The sequence below is a fragment of the Lepus europaeus genome, chromosome 17 (genome assembly GCF_033115175.1).
Source record: "Lepus europaeus isolate LE1 chromosome 17, mLepTim1.pri, whole genome shotgun sequence".
Lineage (NCBI taxonomy): Eukaryota > Metazoa > Chordata > Mammalia > Lagomorpha > Leporidae > Lepus > Lepus europaeus.
Window position 1 is genome coordinate 26,616,596 of NC_084843.1, and position 23,009 is coordinate 26,639,604.

The 23,009-nt window shown below is 52.2% G+C and overlaps 1 protein-coding gene across 1 annotated transcript; it reads left to right on the forward strand.

Moving 5' to 3' along the window:
- Positions 1–13,442: 13,442 nt before the first annotated feature.
- Positions 13,443–18,654, forward strand: LOC133775901 (steroid 17-alpha-hydroxylase/17,20 lyase). Its single transcript, XM_062214434.1, has 8 exons — positions 13,443–13,777; positions 14,969–15,107; positions 15,324–15,553; positions 16,119–16,205; positions 16,821–17,030; positions 17,247–17,416; positions 17,887–17,990; positions 18,371–18,654. Exons 1-8 carry the CDS (start codon positions 13,481–13,483, stop codon positions 18,652–18,654), a joined length of 1,521 nt encoding a protein of 506 aa, XP_062070418.1. The 5' UTR covers positions 13,443–13,480.
- The last annotated feature ends 4,355 nt before the right edge of the window (positions 18,655–23,009 follow it).

Genomic DNA, 23,009 nt, shown 5'->3' on the forward strand with positions numbered 1-23,009 from the left:
AAGCCGCCCGCCGCCTTCAATGCCAGCATCCCACATGGACAATGGTTTGAGACCCAGCTGTTCCACTTCCAATCCAGCTCCCTTCTAGTGCTCCTGTGAAAGCAGTGGAGGATGGCCCAAGTGCTTGGGCCCCAACACCCACATGGAAGACCCAGAAGAAGCTCCTGGCTCCTGGCTTTTGTCTGGCCCAGCTCAAGCGGTTGTGGCCATTTGAGGAGTGAGCCAGTGGATGGAAGACCTCTCTCTGTCTCCCCCCCACCCCTCAATCTCTTGTAAACTCCGCCTTTCAAATAAATAAACAAATCTTTTATAAAACAACATGAATTATCTGATGCTTTAACACAATATAAAATAACTACTGATCCTAAAGCTAGCCTGTCACATTAATATACTAGCAAGCTAGTGTACTGTTAGAAATGTACTTAAACTCATCATGCTCAGTATACAGCTGTTACAAGTTTGTATACAAGGCGACATAAAATAAAAAAAAAAACTGGGGGAGCACTATGGAACAGCAGGTAAAGCCCCTGCCAGCATCCCATATGGGCACCGGTTTGAGTCTTTGCTGCTCCTCTTCCAATCCAGCTCCCTGCTATGGCCTGGGAAAGCAGTAGAAGATGGCTCAAGTCCTTGGGCCCCTGCACCCACATGGGAGACATGGAAGAAGCTCCTGGCTCCTGGCTTCAGATTGGCCCAGCTTTGGCTATTGAGGCCATTTGGAGAGTGAACCAGTGGGTGGAAGACCTTTCTCTCTCTATCTCTCTCTCTCTGTAACTCTGCCTTTCAAATAAACAAATCTTAATAAATAAATAAATAACAGGGACAGTGCTGTGGCATAATGGGTAAACCCTCTGTCTGCCGTGCCGGCATCCCATATGGGCGCCAGTTCAAGTCCTGGCTGCTCCACTTCTGATCCAGTTCTCTGCTGTGGCTTGTGCAAATAGTAGAAGATGGCCCAAGGCCTTGGACCCCTGCACTCATGTGGGCCATTTGGGGAATGAGCCAGTGGGTGGAAGAACGAACTCTCTCTGCCTCTGCCTCTCTGTAACTCTGCCTTTCAAAGAAATGAATAAATAAATCTTTTTAAAAAATAACAAACTCACAAATTTATAGAGAGGTGCAAAGATTCACTCACAGATACACAATCTGGCTCATCAAATATTGAAAAGAAATATTAGGGATGATTGAGTTTAAGACCCATAAAGATAAGATCAGCCAAAACCAGAATGGCAATCTGGCAGCATCAGATAAAACCTCAAAAGAACACCACATGAGCTGCGTCACAAAATATCTCATCCGGTAGATCCAAATTGGCCACGTGACAGAATGTTAAGAAATTTTTTTTGTAGTCAGCTTCCCATTGTGCAGCAGGTTAAGCCACCACTTGAGAGCACTGGTGTGGAGTCCTGGCTGCTCCACTTCGGTACCAGCTTCCTGCTAATGTGACTGGGAAGGCACCGGATGACAGCTCAAGTACTCGGGCTCCTGCCACCCACAGGGGAGACCCAGATGGAATTCCAGGCTCCTGGCTTCGGGCTGGTCCAGCCTCAGCAGTGTGGCTGTTTGAAGAGTGAACCAGCAGATGGAAGATAGATCAGTCTCTCTTTCTCTCAATCTCTCTCTCTCTCAGTCTCTGTCACTCTGCCTTTCAAATAAAGAAATAAATCTTTTTTAAAACATAAATTTTTGGGGCCAGCATTGTGGTGTAGTGAGTTAGGCTGCTGCCTGTGATGCCAACATTTCATCTGGGCACCTGTTCGAGTCCTGGCAGCTCCACTTCCAATCCAGCTCCCAGCTAATGTGCCTGAGAAAGCAGCAGAAGATGGCCCAAGAGTTTGGGCCCTGCCACCCACATAGGAGACCTGGAAGAAACTCCTGGCTCCTGGCTTCGGCCTGACACAGCCACAGCCTTTGTGGCCATTTGGGAATGGATGTGGATGGGAGATCTCCATCTCTGTCTCTAACTCTTCCTTTTGAATAAATAAATAAATCTTCAAAAAGAAAAAAAAAAGAGGGGTGGGCACTGTGGCACAACAGGTTAACGCCCTGGCCTAAAGCGCCGGCATCCCATATGGGCACCAGTTCAATACCTGGCTGTTCCACTTCTGATCCAGCTCTCTGCTATGACCTGGGAAAGCAGTAGAAGATGGCCCAAGTCCTTGGGCCCTTGCACTCACGTGGGAGACCCGGAAGAAGCTCCTGATTTTGACTTCAGATCTGCACAGCTCTGGACATTACAGCCAATTGGAGAGTGAACCATCAGATGGAAAACTCTCTCTCTCTCTCTCTCCTCTTTCCTCTGTCTCTCTCCTCTCTGTGTGTAACTCAGCCTGTCAAATAAATTTTAAAAAAAAGATTTATTTTATTTATTTGAAAGGCAGAGTAACAGAGAGAGGGAGATAGAGGGAGAGATCTTCCATTTGCTGGTTTTACTCCCAAGATGGCTGCAATGGCCAGGGCTGGGCCAGGCTGAAACCAGGAGCCAGGAGCCAAGAGCTTCATCCAAGTCTCCTACGTGGGTGCAGGGGTGCCCATATGGGATGCCAGCATTGCAGGTGGCAGCTTCATCATTGCACCACAACATGGGCCACAACGCTGGCCCCCACCCAGTGGCATCTTAACAGCTACACAGAATCCTCCACCACTCCCACACCAGCCAAGTTATTTCTTAGGTTTGCATTTTCTAATTTTTCTTGACTTGTCAAGAAAACATTTTATTAATGTTTTAAAAGAATTGTATTTAGGATTTATTCATTTAATCTGTTTTAAAGTTTATTCATTTTTATTTTATTGGAAAGGTAGGGCAACAGAGAGACACAGAGAAAGAGATCTTCTATCTTCACTGGTTCACTCCCCAAATGCCTGCAACAGCTGGGGCTAGGCAGGCCAAAGCCAGGAGCCAGGAACTCCATCTGGGTCCCCCACATGGGTAGCAGGGCCTCTAATCCTTAAACCGTCATCTGCTGCCTCCCATGCAGGTGGGAGGAAACTGGATCAAGAACACAGCTGGCACTAGGCTAATCCTCCGTCTGCGGCGCAACACCCCAGGTTCTAGTTCCGGTTGCGGGGCCGGTTCTGTCCCAGTTGCTCCTCTTCCAGTCCAGCTCTCTGCTGTGGCCCGGGAGTGCAGTGGAGGATGGCCCAAGTGCTTGGGCTCTGCACCCGCATTGGAGACCAAGAGAAGCACCTGGCTTCTGGCTTCAGATCAGCGCAGCCCACCAGCCGTAGCGGCCATCTGGGGGTGAACCAACGGAAGGAAGACCTTACTCTCTGTCTCTCTCTCTCACCTTCTAAACTGCCTGTCAAAAAAAAAAAAAAAGAGCAGAGCTGGGCCTAGCCTGCAGGAGCTCTGATGTGGGGGCAGGCATCTCAAACGGTGACTCAGCCACTTTAACCGGCTGTGCCACGTGTTGCCTGCCATTGTGGTTTGCTTGTGTTTGTTTATTTAGTTATCTTGAGAGGCAGACAGACAGAAGAGCACTTCCCTCAAATCGTTCACTTCCCGCTCTGGGCCAAATGCTATGTTCTTTTTTTTTTTTTTGACAGGCAGAGTGGACAGAGAGAGACAGAGAGAAAGGTCTTCCTTTTTGCCGTTGGTTCACCATCCAACGGCCGCCGCGATAGCGTGCTGCGGCCAGCGCACCGCGCTGATCCGATGGCAGGAGCCAGGTGCTTCTCCTGGTCTCCCATGGGGTGCAGGGCCCAAGGACTTGGGCCATCCTCCACTGCACTCCCTGGCCACAGCAGAGAGCTGGCCTGGAAGAAGGGCAACCGGGACAGGATCGGTGCCCCGACCGGGACTAGAACCCGGTGTGCCGGCACCGCAAGGCGGAGGATTAGCCTAGTGAGCCGCGGCGCCGGCTTCAAATGCTATGTTCTTAATGCTGATCAATAATCAGTAGAAAACATCCTATGTAACTTTATACCAGAGTTCACCGGAAAGCTTACATGAATTCCACTTGTCCCTTATCTAGAATGTAAGCTCTGTTATCTCCTAGAGCTGATCACATGTATAGGTAGGAGCTGGCAACTCCATCCTTGGGAACGGAACTTCAGAATGTCTGCATACATTCATCTAGAACGTCCATATCAGCACTAATGGTAATTGTGCCAAACTTGGAATAACCCAAATAGTTATCAATTATACAGTGGATAAATCTTTTTTATTTTTTAAGATTTATTTATTTATTTCAAAGGCAGGGTTGCATAGAGGCAGAGAGAGAGAGGGAGGTCTTCCATCCTATGGTTCACTCCCTGGATGGCTGCAATAGCCAGAGCTGTGCCAATCCAAAGCAAGGAGCCAGGAGCTTCCTCCTGATCTTCCCACGTGGGTGCAGGGGCCCAAGGACTGGGGCCATCTTCTACTGCTTTCCCAGGCCACAGCAGAGAGCCAGATTGGAAGTAGAGCACATATGGGATGCTGGCACTGCAGGCAGCGGCTTTACCCACTACACCACAGTGTTGGCCCTGGATAAATCTTCATTCAGCATCCAGTAGAACACCATATAGTGAAGAGAATGAGTGAATGAGTGAACTACAGCTACGTACACCCACATGAATGAATCTTGCAAATATAATACTGAGTGAAGAAGCTAGACACATAAGGATGTAAGGTATATAATTTTATTTATGTAAATTTCAAAAACAGCGACACAGCAAATGCGTGGTTATAGAATTTAGGAAAGTAGGCCGGCGCCGCGGCTCACTTGGCTAATCCTACGCCTGCGGCGCCAGCACCCCGGGTTCTAGTCCTGGTCAGGGCGCCGGATTCTGTCCCAGCTGCTCCTCTTCCAGTCCAGCTCTCTGCTGTGGCCCAGGAGTGCAGTGGAGGATGGCCCAAGTCCATGGGCCCTGCACCCGCATGGGAGACCAGGAGGAAGCATCTGGCTCCTGGCTTTGGATTGGCGCAGTGCGCCGGCCATAGCAGCCATTTGGGGAGGTGAACCAACGGAAAAAGGAAACCTTTCTCTCTCTCTCTCTCTCTCTCTAACTCTGCCTGTCCAAAAAAAAAAAAAAAACTAGGAGAGTGGTCACCCTTCAGGGACGGTTAGTAACTGAAAGATGGGGCTCCTGGGGTGCAAGCAACGTTTTGCTTCGTGAAGCTGCTAACACGGTTGTGCTCACTGCGTGACCCCTTGAGCTGCGTACCGATTACCTACTGTATGTCGTGTGGCAGTTAGGTTTACCTGAGAAGCGGGGGTCTGTGGTGTTTGTGAGCCACCTGGTGTTGCCTGCAGGTGTCCCTGGGTTTGCTTTTGGAGAGAGAACCCGGGGCCTTCCTCAGCTCCTCACGCCCACGGCATCCCCGCTGGCTCAAGGCTCCCTGGGTCCACTCTTCCTCGCGTCTCGCCTCCCCGACCTCCAGGGTTTCTTCCCCTCTCTCCAAAATCTTCTCCCTGAGCCCTCTGTCTCTCTAGGTCAAGCAGATCTCCGGAGAGGCCTTTCCTAGCCATGAGAGGTGCTCTGGCCTCCGGCGCTGCCAGCCTGGACACCTCTCTCAGGCAGCCCCTCTCGGCTGTGCCCTCAGAGGCCGTCCCCGAATGCCCAGCTCGTGCAGCGCAGTCCGGACCAGCGCTCCCCCCGCTCCTCGGCAGCGGTGAGCTCTGCCTGTTGCGTTGCTGACGCCCTGCTCGGTGCCTTCCCATTGAATACTCACCCGCCGCGAGGTTGGGCGCCAGGCCCACGTCCTTCCTCGCTGTCCCGCCACCGCCCTGCCTGCCGTTAGCGCGCTTCTGTAGATGATACGGACGACCTCACTCATCCTCATCAAAACTCCACTCGTGCCCTTGTCCCATTTTACAGAGGAGAAAACAGAGACACAAGAATTCGACTGAGTCTACACAACCAGCTAATTATGAACCTGGGATTTAAGCAGTAGAGCGCCCTTGGCTTGCGACTGTCGTGCTGTTCTTTTTCTAGTACATGCTGGAACTTGCCGTACACATATCATTTGAGCCAGGGATTCCAGTTCTAGGAATTTACCTGTAGATCTCATAAATGAGATTTCATGGTCTGTTAAGATGTTGGCCGAAGCCCATATCCTGCACTGGAGTGCCTGGGTTGGATCGTGGCTCCAGGCTCCTGCTTCCTGCTACTGTTGCCCCCGGGGAGCAGTGGTGATAATTCAGGGAGCTGGGTTTCTGCTCCCAAGGTGGGAGACCTGGGTTGAGTTCCTGGGTGCCAGCTTCCACCCTCCTCTCCCTGCTGTTGTAGGCACTTGAGGAGTGAATCAATGGGTAGGAGCTTTCTATCTCCCCCCAAAATCTTTTAAGTGAGAAATAAATCATTTCAGCAATGCTTATAATTGTCATCAATATATGCCCCGCTGGCAGGAGACTGAATACAATGCAGCCAGAAAAAGCAGGAGGAAATGCTTTATGTGTTTACACAGAAAGACTTCCTAGATGTATTGTTAGGTTAAAAAAAAAAAAAATCAGGGGCCAGCACTGTGCTGTAGCAGTTAAGCCGCTGCCTGCAGAGCCAGCACCCCATATGCACCCGTTTGAGTCTTTGCTGCTCCACTTCCAATCCAGCTCTCTGCTGTGGCCTGGGAAAGCAGTGGAAGATGGCCCAAGTCTTTGGGCCCCTGTACCTGCGTAGGAGAGCTGGAGGAAGCTCCTTGCTCTTGGCTTTGGATTGGCACAGCTCTGGCTGTTGCAGCCATCTGGGGAGTGAACCAGAGGGTGGAAGATTTCTCATTGCCTCTGCCTCTCTGTAACTCTGCCTTTAAATAAATAAATAAATCTTTTAATAAAATCAAGGAAGCTGTGTATAGAATGCTTTCACTTATACACAAAATGGGAGAAGAATATTTGTTCCGCTTTTGCTTGTATGTGCATGAAATATATCTAGAAGGATACAGGAGAATCTCATGAATTTGGTGGTCCCAGGGGATAAAAAGAATTGGGAAGATGGGGAGGGGTTGGTGGAATGGACTTCCTACTGTATACTCTTTTGCATATCATTTGCATGATGTGAGTGCACTACCTATTTCATAACTGAGTTAAATTTTTAAAAAAGAAAAGGAGCACAGAGAATACATTTTATTTTTACTTTAAAGGTCTTTCCTCATTAGGCTTTATCTTTTTTTTTTTTTTCTTTTAAATATTTATTTGAAAGAGTTACAGAGAGAAAGGAGTAGAGAGAGAGAGAGCAAGAGAGAGAGAGAGGGAATATCTCCCATCCATTAATTCATGCTCCAGATGGCTGCAATGGCTGGGGCTGTGCCAGGCCAAAGCCAGGAGCTTCATCCAAGTTTCCCCCTTGGGTAGCAGGGGCCCAAGTACTTGCACCATCTTTCATTGCTTTTCCTAGGCCATTCACTGGAAACTGGATTGTAAGGGAAGCAGCTGGAACAGGAACCGGTGCCTATATGGGGTGCTGTGTCGCAGGTGGCAGCCTTATCTCCTTTTGTTTGTTTGTTTGTTTGTTTGTTTTGAAAGGCAGAGAAACACAGAGATCTTGCCTCCATTGGTTCACTCCCTAGATGTCCACAACAGCTGGCCTGGATCAGGCTGAACCCACCCAGGAGCCAGGGACTCAATCCAGGTCTCCCATGCAGGTGGCAGGGACCCAAGTACCGGAGCCTACTATCTCCTAGGATGCACATTAGCAGGAAGCTGGAATTGGAGGTGGAGCTAGGACTCAAACCCAGACACTCCAATATGGGACGTAGGCACCTCAGGTGTCTTAACTGCTATGCAAATACCTTCCCCTAGACTATATCTGAGCTGACTGTATGAAGCAATGTGTTTGTTTTTAAGTCCTGCTCCTCAGATTCTTGTGCCCTCTGTGATCTTCCACTCAGCAGGTTGGTATGCTCAAGACTTTTATCCCAAATAAAATAAAAAGCCCAAGTCCACTACTGAAGCCTCATTCCCCTCTAGCTTTCCTTTCATGTCTCCCCTTTCCTTTTCAATCAGCATCTTAACAGAAAACAACAGAGGCCCGTGTCTTTATCTTATCCCCCATTCACAGCCCACTCAATGAACCCTGGTCTCACTCTGTCTCATGACCGGGGGTGAGCCATGCCCTTCGTATTGCCGAATACACTGGCTGTCTTTCAGACCCTCCCTTATAAGACTCTGAGATGGCCGGTGCTGCAGCTCACTAAGCTAATCCTCCGCCTGCAGCACCGGCACCCCAGGTTCTAGCACTGGTCGGGGTGCTGGATCCTGTCCCGGTTGCTCCTCTTCCAGTCCAGCTCTCTGCTCTGGCCCGGGAGGGCAGTGGAGGATGGCCCAAGTGCTTGGGCCCTGCACCCGCGTGGGAGACCAGGAGGAGGCGCCTGGCTCTGGGCTTCGGATTGGTGCAGCGCGCCGGCCTTAGTGGCCATTTGGGGGGGTGAACCAACGGAAGGAAGACCTTTCTCTCTGTCTCTCTCTCTCTCTCACTAACTCTGCCTATATAAAAATAAAATAAAAAAAAAAAAACTTAAAAAAAAAGACTCTGAGATGCATTATTGATCATTTCCAACTCTTTAGACTCTCCACTATGAAATATCATACAACCCCAGATGCTCTGTAATTCTTTGTTTCTTCCCTTCTTCCCATTGCCATCTCATGTATGTCAAGGTTTGTGAGTCTGTCCTTGGCCCTGTTCCATCAGCATTCTCCCTCACTGATATCACCCCTCTCAAGGTTGTCGCCATCACCAAGTCAACATTTAACAAACAGTCGCTGCTCTTGGCACTCACGGAGTCTGCCAGATGGAAGCTTCTACTAGAGATGTCAGTCATTGCCTCCCAACACTCGTCTCTGACGTCAGCTTCTGAACTTTTGCCTTAGTGAGCCTGAGAGAATCTGGCCCTAGTACAAGGGGATGCAATCGGCTTCTCCTTTCTGAGAACTTGACCTGCACTCTCATGGGAGTGGGAGGCAGTGGTCTCAGATGCTGACTTAACAGTCACAGTCTGGCTGTATGTTTCCCTCCCCATCCTTGGATATTAGTCACCATGTCTATCATATGAATTACTGAAAAATCTATCTTCAACTTTTTTTACATTTTAATTAAATTGTAAAAAGTAAGGCTACTACTTAAAGCAAAAATCCCCAAATATATGTGATTAAATTTTTAAAAAATATTTTTTTACTGTTGATAATGATACATGTTAGAAGATTTATTTAATTTAGAGGCAGAGTTATAGAGAGAAAGAGGGAGAGACAGAGACAAAGGTCTTCCCTCTGCTGGTTCACTCTGTCAAGGGCTGCAATGGCTGGAGTTGGGCCAATCCAAAGCCAGGAGCCAGGAGCTTCTTCCAGGTCTCCCACATGGGTGCAGGGGCCCAAGCACTTGGGCCATCTTCCATTGCTTTCCCAGGCTATTAGCAGAGAGATGGATTGGAAGTGGATGCAAGCCATCACCCACAGGGGATGCCGGCACCACAGGCAGAGGTTTAGCCCCATGATTGCATTTTATGGCCTTTGTTGGTTTGATCTTTTGAGTTTCTAAAGAAAATATTTATTTATTTATTTATTTACAAGGCAGAGCAACAGAAAGAGAGAGTAGATGTTATCTTTTATCCCCCAGTATACTCCCCAAATGCTCTCAAAAGCCAGGGCTGACCAGGCCAAAGCCAGGAGTCACAAATTCCATCCCTGTCTTCCACACAGGTACTAGGGACTCAGCACTTGAGCCACCATCTGCAGCACCCCCAGGCATATTAGCAGAAACTTAGATTAGAAGCAGAGTGGTTATGGGGTTGGTGTTGTGACACAGCAGGCTAAGCCATAGCTGTAACTCTGGCATACTATATGGGCACCTACTCAAGTCCCAGAGGCTGGCTGCTTGCTTTCCCATTCAGCTCTCTTCTTCTCCTCTTTCTCCTTCTCCTTCTTCTAGACTGATTTATCTATTTTGAAAGTCAGAGTTACAGAGAGAAAGGGAGAGACAGAGAGAGACCTTCCATCTGCTGGTTCACTACCCAGATGGCCACCATGGCTCGCGCTGGGCCAGGCCAGAGCCAAGAATTTCATCCGAGTCTTCCATGTGGGTGGCTTCTTAATAAAGACATTTTCAACTCATCTGAAAAATATATGCTCTATTACCAGTATGTGTAACACATAGAAGAAGGTAATTTATAAAATCTGCTTGGAGATGGTTGAAGTGACGTTCACGGGGTGGGTGTTGTGGTCCAGCAGGTTGAGTAGCAGCTTGGGAAGCCCAAATCCCATATCGGAGTGCCTGGGATCAAATCCCACCCCTGCTTCCAAACCAACTTCCTGCTAATGCTCCTGGGAGGCCATGGATGATGGCCCAGGTGCTTGGGTCCCTACCACCCAATGGGATGCCTGAATGGAGTTCCTGACTCCAGGCTTTGGCATGATCCTGTCTGGTTGTTGGGAGTATCTGGGGAGTAGAGCAGTGGATGGAAGATTTCTCTGTCTTTCCCATTCTGTCATTCTGCCTTTCAAATAAATAAATTTTTGAAATAACTTTAGGGCTTAGATTCAGGCCTTTACAATTTCTCATTTTTACAAATCTTTGCAAATTAATTTAGCAAAGATAAGGCATGACCCAATCACATCTTCTGCTTTCCTAGAAAAAAAAGTTTTTTTAAGATGTATTTATTTACTTGAAAGTCAGATTGGCACAGCTCCAGCCTTTGTGGCTGATTGGGGAGTGAACCAGTGGATGGAAGACCTCTCTCTCTCTCTCTCTCTCTCTCTCTCTCTCTGCCTCTCCTCTCTCTGTGTAACTCTGACTTTCAAATAAATAAATAAATCTTTAAAAATAATAATAATTTAAAAACACCCAGGGTGTGTTTGGTGCAACAGTTCAGATGCTACGCTGGATGCTGGCGCCCCACATCGAAGTGCCTGGGCTGGAATCCTTGCTTCATTTCTGATTCCAGCTTCCTGTGGATGTGCGCCCGGCGAGACAGCAGGTGCTAGTTCGAGTGACTGAATTCCCTGCCACTCACATGGGAAACCACAGATTAAATTCCTGGCTCCTGGCCTGTCCTCCCAGCCCTGGTATATTAGGCATTTGGGGAGTGAACCAGTAGATGGGAGAGATCTATCTGTTTTTGTTTTTAAAGATTTATTTATTTATTTGAAAGTCAAAGTTATGGAGAGAGGAAGAGACAGAGAGAGCTTCCATCTGTTGGTTCACTCCCCAGATGGCCTCAACGGCCAGGGCTGGGCCAAGCTGAAACCAGGAGCCAGGCGCTTTCTTCCCCCATGTTGGGTGGCAGAGGCCCAAACACTTGGGTCATCTTCCCCTGCTTTCCCAGGCCACTAGCAGGGAGCTGGCTGGGAAGTGAAATAGCTGGGACACAAACAAGCGCCTACAAGGGATGCCAGCACTGCAGGCAGTGGATTTACCCTCTGTGCCACAGCGCCAGCTCCAAGACCTCTGTTTGTCTGTCTCTGTCTCTCTGCCTTTCAAATAAATAAGTGAAAATTTAAAAATAAAGAAAAAGAGATGACTTAATACTTGTACCTGTCTTCATTTAAAAAAACCTAAATATACAAACAATATTCAGCTATAAAAAAGAATGACATTCTGATATATGCTACAAACATAGATGAAACTTGAAGACATGTTAAGTGAAATAAGCCAGACAGAATAAGGCAAATATTGTATGATTCCACTTAGAAGAAACAGGCATATTACTTTTTTAAAAAGATTTATTTATTTGAGAGGTATAGTTACAGACAGTGAGAGAAAGGTATCCCTTCTGCTGGTTCACTCCCCAAATAGCCGCAATAGCCAGAGCTTTGCTGAGCCGATGCCAGGAGCCAGGAGCTTCTTCCTGGTCTTCCATGTGGGTGCAGGGGCCCAAGCACTTGGGCCATCTTGCATTGCTTTCCTGGGCCACAGTAGGGAGCTGGATTGGAAGAGGAGCAGCTGAGACTAGAACCAGCGCCCACATGGGATGCTAGAGCCACAGGCGGAGGATTAACCTACTGCGCCACAGCAGGCATATTCCTTTTTTAAAAAAAAGATTTATTATTTTTATTTATTTGAAAGACAGAGTTATATGTAGAGAGAGAAACAGAAAGAGAAAGAGGTCTTCCATCCACTGGTTCACTCCCTAATTGGCCACAATGGCTGGGGCTGGACAAGCCGAAGCCAGGAGCCAGAAGCTTCCTCTGAGTCTCCCACGTGGATGCAGGGGCCCAAGCACTTGGGTCATCTTCCACTGCTCTCCCAAACCATCAGCAAGGAGCTGGATTGGAAGTAGAGCACCTGTGATTCAAACCGGTGCCCATATGGGATGCCGAGGCCACAGCCTGGGACTTTAACCCATTGCACCACAGCATCAGTCCCCAAACAGGCATATTCTTACATACAGAACATATACTGGGGCCAGGGTTGTGGCACAGCAGGTTAACCCACTGACTGCAAAGCCAGCATCCCACATGATCACTGGTTCCAGCTCCCTGCTAATACACCTGGGAAAGCAGGGGAAGATGGCCCAAGTGTTTGGGCCCCTGCAACCACATGATAGGCCTGGATGGAGTTCCAGGCTTTAGCCTGGTCCAGCCCCAACTGTTGCAGCCATTTGGGAAGAGAACTAGGCAATGGAAGATCTGTGTGTGTGTGTGTGTGTGTATGTTTCCCCCTCTCTTTGTTACTTTGCCTTTCAAGTAAATAAAATCTTTTAGAAAATAAAACTAAACAAAAACATAGACTGGAGGTTCCCAGGGGCTGTGGGGAAGAGGAAAATGTGGAGCTGTTGCTTCATGGGTCCAGTGTCTGCTGAGGGGGGAGGAGTAGGTTTTGGAAACATATAGTGGTGATGGCTATGCAACATCTGGACACGTCTGTACTTGGTGCTCCGGAAATGGCCACAGTAGTAAATTTTATGTTCTGTATACTTTCACACAGCAAAAGCATTTTTTAAATAAAGATTGAGTAACTCACCCGAGGCCATACAGCTAGCAAGTCGCCAAGCCAGGACAAGAGCCCAAACCTGTCTGACTCCTGGACCACGCTCTGAACCCCCAGCCATCACTTTCTGTGGAAAGGGCAGCAAAGCAGAAGTTGGGACATCTGGATCCTTGCTGTCACTGTCTTGAACGACCTCCAAAGGCCTTGCTTGGCTCAAATGTTAACCAATAAGACAGGATGATATATCTCCGACCCTCCCTGCTGGTTGTAGCCCTCTATCATCTGTCCAGTGATTGCCATTTTACAACATGGCTTAGTGGCTTCTGGTGCACCCTGAGGTCATGCATGGATGGGCGGCTCCTGGGAGAGACCAGCTGTCTTCCCCTTACCTGGCTCCTCCTCCAGGGGCCAGCCCTGAAGCTGCACCGCCCTTGAGGAGGCCATCACTCCCCCTTCTCACCCTGTTCTGGAGGAGGGCTCAGGCCTGGCTCTGCTCCAGCATAAACTTTCACAAGGCAAGAGATAACATCGAGTCAAGGTGAAAAACAGGGCAGCCCTTAAAAAGGTCTCCTTGTACCCTAGAGTTGCCACAGCAATTCCCACACCACGGCTCTGCATCCCTGCCTGCTGGTACCCGGCCGTCATGTGGGAGCTGCTGGCTCTTCTGCTGCTCATGCTAGTCTATTTCTTTCAGTCCAAGGCAAAGCACCCTGGTGCCAAGTACCCCAAGAGCCTCCCGTCCCTGCCCCTGGTGGGCAGTTTGCCATTCCTCCCCAGACATGGCCATCTACATGTCAACCTATTCAAGCTGCAGGAGAAATACGGCCCCATCTATTCCTTTCGTATGGGCACCAAGACCACAGTGATCGTCGGCAACCACCAGCTGGCCAAGGAGGTGCTCGTAAAGAAAGGCAAGGAGTTCAGTGGCCGGCCCCAAGTGGTAAGCAGTGCCCCGCCCCTCCCTCTCCCCGTCCCCCTCCCCAGGGCTGTGCGGTTCTGTAGCCGGCGCCATGCCTGGGACAATTCTCCCCCAGTCCCTAGCTCCAACAACCTGGAACTCTTCCAAAAACAAGGAGAGGGGAGCGACCCCCCTCAGATCCTACCCAGCCTCTAAGCTGCGAAGGAGGAATTAAAGGGAGGTCCCCCTTCCTGGACTGCCCAGGAGGCGGTGTGGGGTGGCGGTGGGCACAGGGCCTGCTGGGTCAAGGAGAGCTACAGCCTTCCCTCCCTCACCGAGAAGGTGTATAATAAAGCACATGGCCCAGGCCCGGTGCAGCAGGCTCAAGAGACAGCTAGTATTAACAGAAAATGGGAAAAAAAGTTTTCTTCATGGAAAATGGGGCAGCAACTGCTGTCCTCCGGGGGGAAATGCTGGGGAGAAGGCGTCTGGCTCCCGGAGGACTGGGAATGCAGCTCCCTGGAGCTGTCGCAATGTGCGGGCTCACAGCAGGGTGGCCCATAGGGTGTTTCAGGGCTGCTGCTCCCCCTGCTGGGAGAGGAGGGTGCTCACCTTGTGGAGTCTCTGCCAACGCCCCCACCCCAGCAGGGACCCCACCTCTTCCTCTCATCAGAGCATCGCTTCACTTGTTTCTCCCTGGACCACTGGCCAGGTCTGCTGGCTGAGGTGCCTGCCTTGTTCCCGCCTCGGCTGGGTTTCTCTCCAGGGCAGAGAGGATGGGGGAGCCATCAGGTGGGGCTTGGAGGTCAGGGTTTGGGAGAGGGAGGCTTTGGATCCTTGTGCTTTTTGGCGTTTTTGGAGTGTGCCTCTGGGAGGAGGCAGCCTAGCCCAAGTCCAGATGGGGCCCCCTCCAGATGTGGGCTCACGGCTGGGCGTACAGCTGGTTGCAGAAAGCTAAGCCTGCGTGAGCTGCACTGGGCCATTAGCACCCCCAGAGGGCCCAGGGAAAGGCTGAGGTCTGGGCAGTCCTCAGTGTCTGCAGAAACCCACAAGGTCCCTGCCTCAGGGAGCTTATCCTATCTCCTGATCAGAACCCAGGACTCCTGCCTTCTAACCCAGATTTCTTTCCTTCTCCTGATGGAATCGGAAACAGAGGGCCGGTTCAGGAGCCCTGGGGAGAGGATAGCGGGGAGGGGGGAGTGTGCTCATGACAGCCCTGCCTGCTCTCCAAAGGCGACTCTGGACATCCTCTCGGACAACCAAAAGGGCATTGCCTTTGCTGACTTCGGCGCCCACTGGCAGCTGCATCGGAAGCTGGTGCTGAGCACCTTTGCCCTGTTCAGGGAAGGTGACCAGAAGCTGGAGAAGATCAGTGAGTGCTGGGCTGGCCCTGGATCCCAAAGGGGCCGCTGGGGGGAGGTGAAGGCTGGGGAGACTGGGAGGATTGGCCGCTGAAGGCTCGGTCCAGGCTCTCCTTGGCTGCTGCTGCCATCTAGTGGCCACCTGTCATCCATCCCCCGCCTGGCAGAGTAGGTGAGGGTGCAGCGTTGACTCACTCCCCACCTCATGCCCCCTTGTCTGCCATCAGTATGTCGGGAAGTCAGCGTATTCTGTGATTCGCTGGCCGCCCACGATGGACAGACCATCGATTTGACCGTGTCCCTCTTCGCGGCGATAACCAACATCATCTGCTTGATCTGCTTCAAGACCTCCTACAAGCGGGGGGACCCTGAGCTGCAGACCATCCAGCACTACAATGAAGGCATCCTCCACACCCTGGACAAGGACTGTCTGGTGGACATCTTCCCCTGGCTGAAGGTGAGGAGCCGCGAGGCCGCACCTCCGGGTCCCCGGCCCCCTCCCTCTGACCGCCCAGCTCCAGGGCCACCTTTCTTCTGAACACCTCAGCCACAGGGTCGTCTGCCCCCTCTGCCTTGTACAACCACTGCCACAGACCTAGCCATTTAATCACGCATCTTAATGCTCACGCCAATGTGAGGCAATTTTATAAATACCGGGTGTACTAAGAACTCCACAGGCATCACTGGATTCCCCTCGGAGGGTGAGCAAACAGGCTCAGCAAGGTTAAAGCATCTGCCTGAGGCTCCAGACCCAAACCAGTGTTTGCCCCTAAGGGCGATAAGAGTTGGTGTTTACTGAATGGGGAAGGAGAAATGGCCACCGCTCTCTGCTGCTTTGTCTGGAACTGTCCCAGGTGATTCCATTCTGTTCTCCATCCTGCTTTCCATTTCGGCTGAAGATCAAGGTTGGAGTGGGAGCTCTCCAGGGACAGAAAGCTAGGATCGACCTCCAGGAGGGATTCTGGCAGCTGGAGAAGCAAAGCGGAAGACAAGGGGACTTCACATTTCTTTTTACTCCCCAGATTTTTCCCAGTAAAACGCTGGCAATGATGAGGAAATACGTGAGAATGCGAGACAATGTGCTGAAGAAAGTATTTGAAAGTTACAAGGTAGGTGATGGAGCAGAGGAGGCTGTGAGTTAGGATGAAGGTGTCTTAAGAGCAGGGTTGGAGTCTATTTTGGATGCTGTAGGATCTCCATAGTAGGTGCACAAGAAAAACTGAATGAATGAAAGCGACGGGGAAAGCGATGAACTGAGAAAGATACTTAGAAGGGACCCGTGCAATCCCCCAATTTAAAGAGGGCCCTGGGGCAGGAGGCAGTTAAGATGATACCAGTCATGATGCTCACATCCTGCACTGGGGTGCCCGGGGTTGATGCCCAGCTCCAGCTCCTGGCTCCAGCTTCCTAATGTGGACCCTGGGGACGCAGCAGTGATGGCTCGAGTAAGTGGGTCCCTGCCACCAACGTGGGAGACCAGCCCCAGGCTTCAGCCCCCACCCCCAGGCATTGTGAGCTTTTGGGGAGTGGAGCAGTGAATAGGATTCTGTCTCTGTCTCTCAAATGAATACATTAAAAAAAAAAATTAAAGAGGGCCCAGTGCTGGCTCCTACCTGCACAAGTTCATGGGTTCTGGGCAGCCCCATCCGAGCAAGAGCCTTATTATCTGCAGTCTGGGACAGGACTCCTTCCTCCTCACTGTCTCCCAACCTTACCCAACCCAGGAGAAGTTCAACAGCAACTCCATCACCAACATGCTGGACATACTGATGCAAGCCAAGATGAACTCACAGAATAACAATGCCAGCCAGGACTCCGAGATACTCTCAGACAAATACATTTTTGCCACCATAGCAGACATCTTTGGGGCCGGCGTGGAGACCACCACCTCTGTGGTGAAATGGACCGTGGCCTTCCTGCTGCACAACCCACAGGTGAGCTGCTCTCCACTCCTGTCTGCCCAGGCAGCCCGGCCTCTGGTCCCAGGGAAGGGGAAAGGCAACAGCCTTAGGCCTTCTGCAGAACATGGGGCCTGGCCTGCCCCAACGCCGGGAACGCTCTGGGCAGGCTCTTGGACGTGACAGCAGAATTCTCCTAAGCCCATGATTCTCCCGGCACACTGGTCACACGCACCCTGCTCTGGCCCTCAGCTGAAGAAGAAGATCCACGAGGAGATTGACCAGAAAGTGGGTTTCAGCCGCAAACCGAGCATCAGCGACCGGAACCAACTCCTGCTGCTGGAGGCCACCATCCGGGAAGTGCTGCGCATCAGGCCGGTGGCCCCTATGCTCATCCCCCACAAGGCCACCACCGACTCCAGGTGTGCCTCCCCGCCACCCCTTGCCTAGCAACATCCAACCCTTCACACTCCCTCCCCGAGTCTGCTGGTCAACCGACAGTCAATCACCCACTGACCACTGCCAATCATCCCACCCCTCGCCCTACTGTTCAATGCGCTCTCCACCCACTGACACCCATGGGCTCCTCCTCACTTCCCTCAGAAGCTGCCTGCTGCCCTTGGAGACAGGTGGCATGGCATGAAAGCCCGAGCATGCTATGCTTGTACCCAGCGCAACAGCCCCAGGCACACGGCCACCTGCCCTGACAGACACGAGTGTGCATGTGCACAGGGGCCAATATATGAGCCTTGTCTGGGTTCAGACTGGAGCTGCAGAAGCTGGGGAAGGGAGCCATGGGAATGAGGGCAGAAAGGGCTGCTTGGCCCCGGGTGGGCAACGTGGGGCGGGAAGGAGCTGGAACAGGGCGCCTCTCCTTTCCCTGTCCGAGCAGCATTGGCGAGTTTGCCGTGGACAAGGGCACCCAGGTCATCGTCAATCTGTGGGCCCTACATCACAATGAGAAGGAGTGGTCCCACCCGGACCAGTTCATGCCTGGTGAGTCCTGTCCTGCTCCCTGGGCCACACGTCCAGTCCCCCAGCCCCTCTGCTGAGCTTGCTGATCGAACTCTCCGTTCCAACTCCCTGGACCCAGATTCTTCTGCAGCTGGGCTCCTCACCAATTCCAACACCTGCAAATGCAAAGTTAGCCCTCTGAGAAGCTAGGTATCCGTCTCCTACTCAGCCTTCCCTCTCCGCGTGCATGGCGGCGGCCTTTTCACCTGGTGATATGACGTGGCTTCCTTCCCATCCTTCCTGAATATTTCATTTCCTCTGTGTCAGTAAGGACTGCCTGAGAGCAGGACTGCAGGCTGGGGCCTGCGGGCAGGTCGTGTGTCTCCCCCGGCCCCTTGCTGATGCCTCCCATTCGCCCACAGAGCGCTTCTTGGATCCGACAAGGAGCCAGCTCATCTCACCATCGTTAAGCTACCTGCCCTTCGGAGCCGGGCCCCGTTCCTGCGTAGGTGAGATTCTGGCCCGCCAGGAGCTCTTCCTCTTCATGGCCTGGTTGCTGCAGAAGTTCGACTTGGAGGTGCCAGACGATGGACAGCTGCCCTCCTTGGAGGGCAACCCCAAGGTGGTCTTTCTGATCGACCCTTTCAAAGTGAAGATCAGGGTGCGCCAGGCCTGGAGGGAAGCCCAGGCTGAGTGCAGCACCTAGAGACTGTTCCTAACCAGCCCCCTCACCCTTTGTGGACCCCAGTACAGGATCCCCTCTCCCCGCCCCTGTTCTTCCTTCCTCCCAGTCCCCTCAGCCACCTTGGCCAGCCTGGAGCATTGGTAGCGACGCGAATAAACCCAACAGCCTTCCTCCACCAAGTCTCTGAGCAGCACGTTCCTTCGTTCATTTGCTCACTCATACTTCCAACAGATGTTCTATTACGTACCTACGCCGTGCCCGGGACACTCAAGCTCCCTGTCTCAGGGAGCTCCCTCTCCAGTGAGGGCTGTCAGATTCACAAGTAAGAATTTCAGAGACTCCCAAAAGCTCTCAGTAACCTGGGTGATGTGAATGTGAATGGCAGAGGTGCAGGTGGCCACCATGAACAAGGGGTCTGCGGATGGGTGAGGACCCCAGGAGCTGCAGGGGAAGGGGCTCGAGGTGGGAGGGGCCAGCACGGCCAGAGCTGGGCCCTGAAGGAGAGGGCGGCAGGAGTTCAGGTTTGTATCCCAAGCGTGACAGGAAGTCACTGGGGGTGGGGGTCTCAACACGTGAGCAGAATGATGTGCTTCGTGTTTTTAAAAGACCATGGAGTTGCTGCGTGGAGAGTGGTCTGGGCAGGGGCGGCGGTGGGAGCACAGAGCACAGGGAGAAGGCGCTGGCCCAGGATGGAGAGGGACTACTGGCTTAGACCATGGTGTCAGCAGGTCCAGCGTGGAGAATGACAGGGTTGAGTTTATATTTTGGAAGTGGAGTGACAGAGCTTGTCTGCTTTCATCCAATCAAACGGCACTGCCTGTACCTCCCAGGTCTGCCCGGGGCGAGGAGTGTATAACCCACAGACTCAACTCTGTCCTGGTCCTCAGAGACAGAAATGCCCCTTTTCCCCCGTCCTCCCTCGGGGCTGGACCCGGCTAGGAACGGGCTTCTGCAGCTGCCTATAGCGGCAGCGCCTGGGTTCTGCCCCTTCTCCCCAGTCAAAACCTCAGGGAGTCCGCAGGGAAAGTCAGCCCTGGCTCCTTTAAACCTCACAGTCAACATCTTCACAGCTCAGCAGCTGGTGAGCCTGCGACTGACGTATGAAACTGACCCCTGCCCTTCAGCCTGCAGAAGGGCCCAGCCTCAGCTCCCTGGCGCCAGCCAGACCAGGGTCCGATCAAACAACCCAGGCCCCCTCTGACTAGAGAGAAGGTTCTGGAAGGGCCAGCAGGGCAAGGCTGAGATTCCGCCTGGCTGTTTTTCAGAGAGAAGAAATCAAAGGAGCCCCTACAGGGAGAGAGGGGTGAGGTTTTCTTCTTCCATAACAGCTCTGCCAATCTAGTGCCGTGACTGCTACAGTCCCCCTACTCTGTCTCCGCCTTCACCGGCCAGCGAGCCGGGACCTTGCCAAAGAGCTGGGAGGAGATGTGGGGTGGACGTTGCCGCGCCCTGGCCCCTAGGCCACAAGCTGCCACCACAGCGAGCCCCCACCCACCCACCCATCATGACCCCAGCTGTCGGCTGTCGGCTGTCGGGCTGGAGCCCATAATGTTGAGAGGCATTTAGTAGACTGGTGATGAACAGATAAACAGCAGGAGGCCTGTGTTCTCTGTGGAAGCAGAGATTAGCTGGGATGGAAAACAGCCAGTCTCCAGGCCAATGAGAGAATAACAGGGCCTCTGTGGGGTGCACAGCAGGGGTGTGCCCTGCTGCAACTCCCACAGCCCCTCAGCGGCAGGGCTGCAGCCAGAACCCAAGACGTCAGTGGGCCCCACTTTCCTTGCTGTCCCTCTGGGGTCGCACGCGAGGGCTCTCAGGGTGCTTGCTGGGGAGACAAACTTCCTCAAGCAGTGTCCTTTCAGAAAATGACCTCATGAACTGACTCCTGCCCGGGAGGCCCTCTCCTCCACTGATCTGAACCACTAGCCCAAGCTCCCTTGGGAATGGGAACTGGCTGGGAACGCGCTCCTCCGCTCCTCCGGGGCTACAGTCCCCCCACCCCCACCCCCGCGCTGTCACTCACAGAGCGAGTGCCCAGGGACAATCTGCTTGGCCTTGTACCTGAGTGTTCTCAGTGGTAACGGAGGGCTCGAGCGGATGCGGAAGCAGCACCAACCACACACCATGGGCCCCGAGGACCAGAAATCAATGAGGTTAACCCAACAAGGTGTTGGGTGTTGACTGATACTGGCGGCTCTATCATCATCACTTTATCAGCCAATTCCTTCTCTGAGGGCTTCAGGCAAACCTCCTGAAAGCCACTGCAGGCTCGGGACGGGCAGTGGGTGTGTGCAGACGGGTCCTTCCTCAGCACCGGTCTTCCAGAACCCACCCTCCCAGCTCCAGAGGCCCTGTAGTGCCCACCCAGCCCTGCCCCTCCACAGCCAGGGCAGGTGACAGCCGGGAAGCAGGTGGGGAGCCCAGAGACAAACCCTTCTCGCGGCTGCAGCACACGGTGGGCGTGATGGTTTCCAGTGGGGCTGGGGTCTGGAGACTTCTTGGTGAGAAAAAGATGGAATGGAAGGAGAATTAGACTCTGGTGAGGGACAGTTTACACAGTGAGCAGAAGTGTCCCAGGACACAGAAATCCTCTTCTCACAAACACTGGAAGCTCTCTTTTTACTTCCTCTGACAAAGTGCAGAACACTCTTCCAAGGAAAAGATCCAAAGAGCCAAACAGCTTTAACTCTGAAGTTTGCAGTGTCTCCAAAGGGATGTGGCCTCCCTGGAGAAGTGAACTGGGTCTAGGGATCTGGAGCAGGCACCACACCTCCCCTAGAACACAATCCAGCATGGAAGCCCTGGGCTGCGTGGGGAGGGGGTCTCAGATGCAAGCTGACAGACGAAGGGGAGGTGCAGTCGGAGGCGCCCCCGAGGACATGGGGTCCTCACCCACTTCCGCCACCGGCACTCCTTGCTCCCAACACCTTCCCTGGGCCCCTCTTGTCTCTGAGAAGACACAGGTTCTTCTGGCTTCTGAATACCAGCTCACCTTAGCTGCATGGCCTTTGGGGCCGGGAAGATCTGGCTTCAAGCCCTGGCCCTGCGACTTACCAGCTCAGGGACCAGTTAGTTCCCTCCTCTGGATGCCTCGCTCCTGCTCAGAAAGCGGGATCTGTTCATCTATACCTGGAGAACTGTTTTAAGGCTAAGATAGGAAAATGTAGTGGAGACGCCTATGGTCAACAACACAACAGGGCTTCCATCTTTTTATTGCCAGCTTGCCTCTCCAGCTTCCTCTCTCCCACCTCCCAGAGGCAGTCAGCTAAAGATCAACCTGCTCAGCCTTTCCCACACCACCTGCACGCTCCCCCGTTTCAGGCCTCCCATGCTTTTGTGTTTCTCAGCACCTGGCACACAGTAGGTACTCAATAAACTGCAGAATGACTGACGCCTAAGATTTCCTTTGTATCTTTTCTCACCTGGCAAGCTCAGTTTAATTCCTCCAGGAAGCCTGCCCTGAACACCGAGCTGGGTTAAATTCTCCTCCAGAACATCCAGTGGTGCATGGTGCTACAACAGCTGAAGTGCCTTTCCTGCTCTCCAGCCTGCTATCAGCTCTTTGTAAAGAGGAGCCGGCTCTAAGGCACCTCTGCATTTCTTTTTTTTTTTTTTTTAATTTTATTTATTTATTTATTTTTTTTTTTTGACAGGAAGAGTGGACAGTGAGAGAGAGAGACAGAGAGAAAGGTCTTCCTTTGCCGTTGGTTCACCATCCAACGGCCGCCGCGGTTGGCGCACTGAGCTGATCCGAAGGCAGGAGCCAGGTGCTTCTTCTGGTCTCCCATGGGGTGCAGGGCCCAAGAACTTGGGCCATCCTCCACTGCACTCCCTGGCCACAGCAGAGAGCTGGCCTGGAAGAGGGGCAACCGGGACAGAATCCGGTGCCCCGACCGGAACTAGAACCCGGTGTGCCGGCGCCGCAAGGCGGAGGATTAGCCTAGTGAGCCACGGCGCTGGCCGGCACCTCTGCATTTCTAATACTTCGCACAAGGTAAGTGCCTGACAAAGGCGCAGCTCTTCAAAAATAAATAAGTAAATAAAATAATAATGTATTCAAAGGCAGAACAAGAGAGAGACAAAGATTTTCCGTTGGCTCACTTCCCAAATGACCCCAACAGCCAGATCTGGGCCAGGCTGAAGCCAGAAACCAGGAACTCAATCTAGGTTTCCCACGTGGGTGGCAGGGGATCAAGCCCTTGGGCCATTTTCTGCTGCCTTTCCATGCACATCAGCAGGGAGCTGGATGGGAAGTGGAGCAGCTGGGACTTGAACTGGCTCTTTGATATGATATGGAATGCTGCAGTTGTGGGCAGAGGCTTAACCTGCCATGCCACAGGCTGGCCCCTCTAGGGCTCAACTCAAGGTCACACACT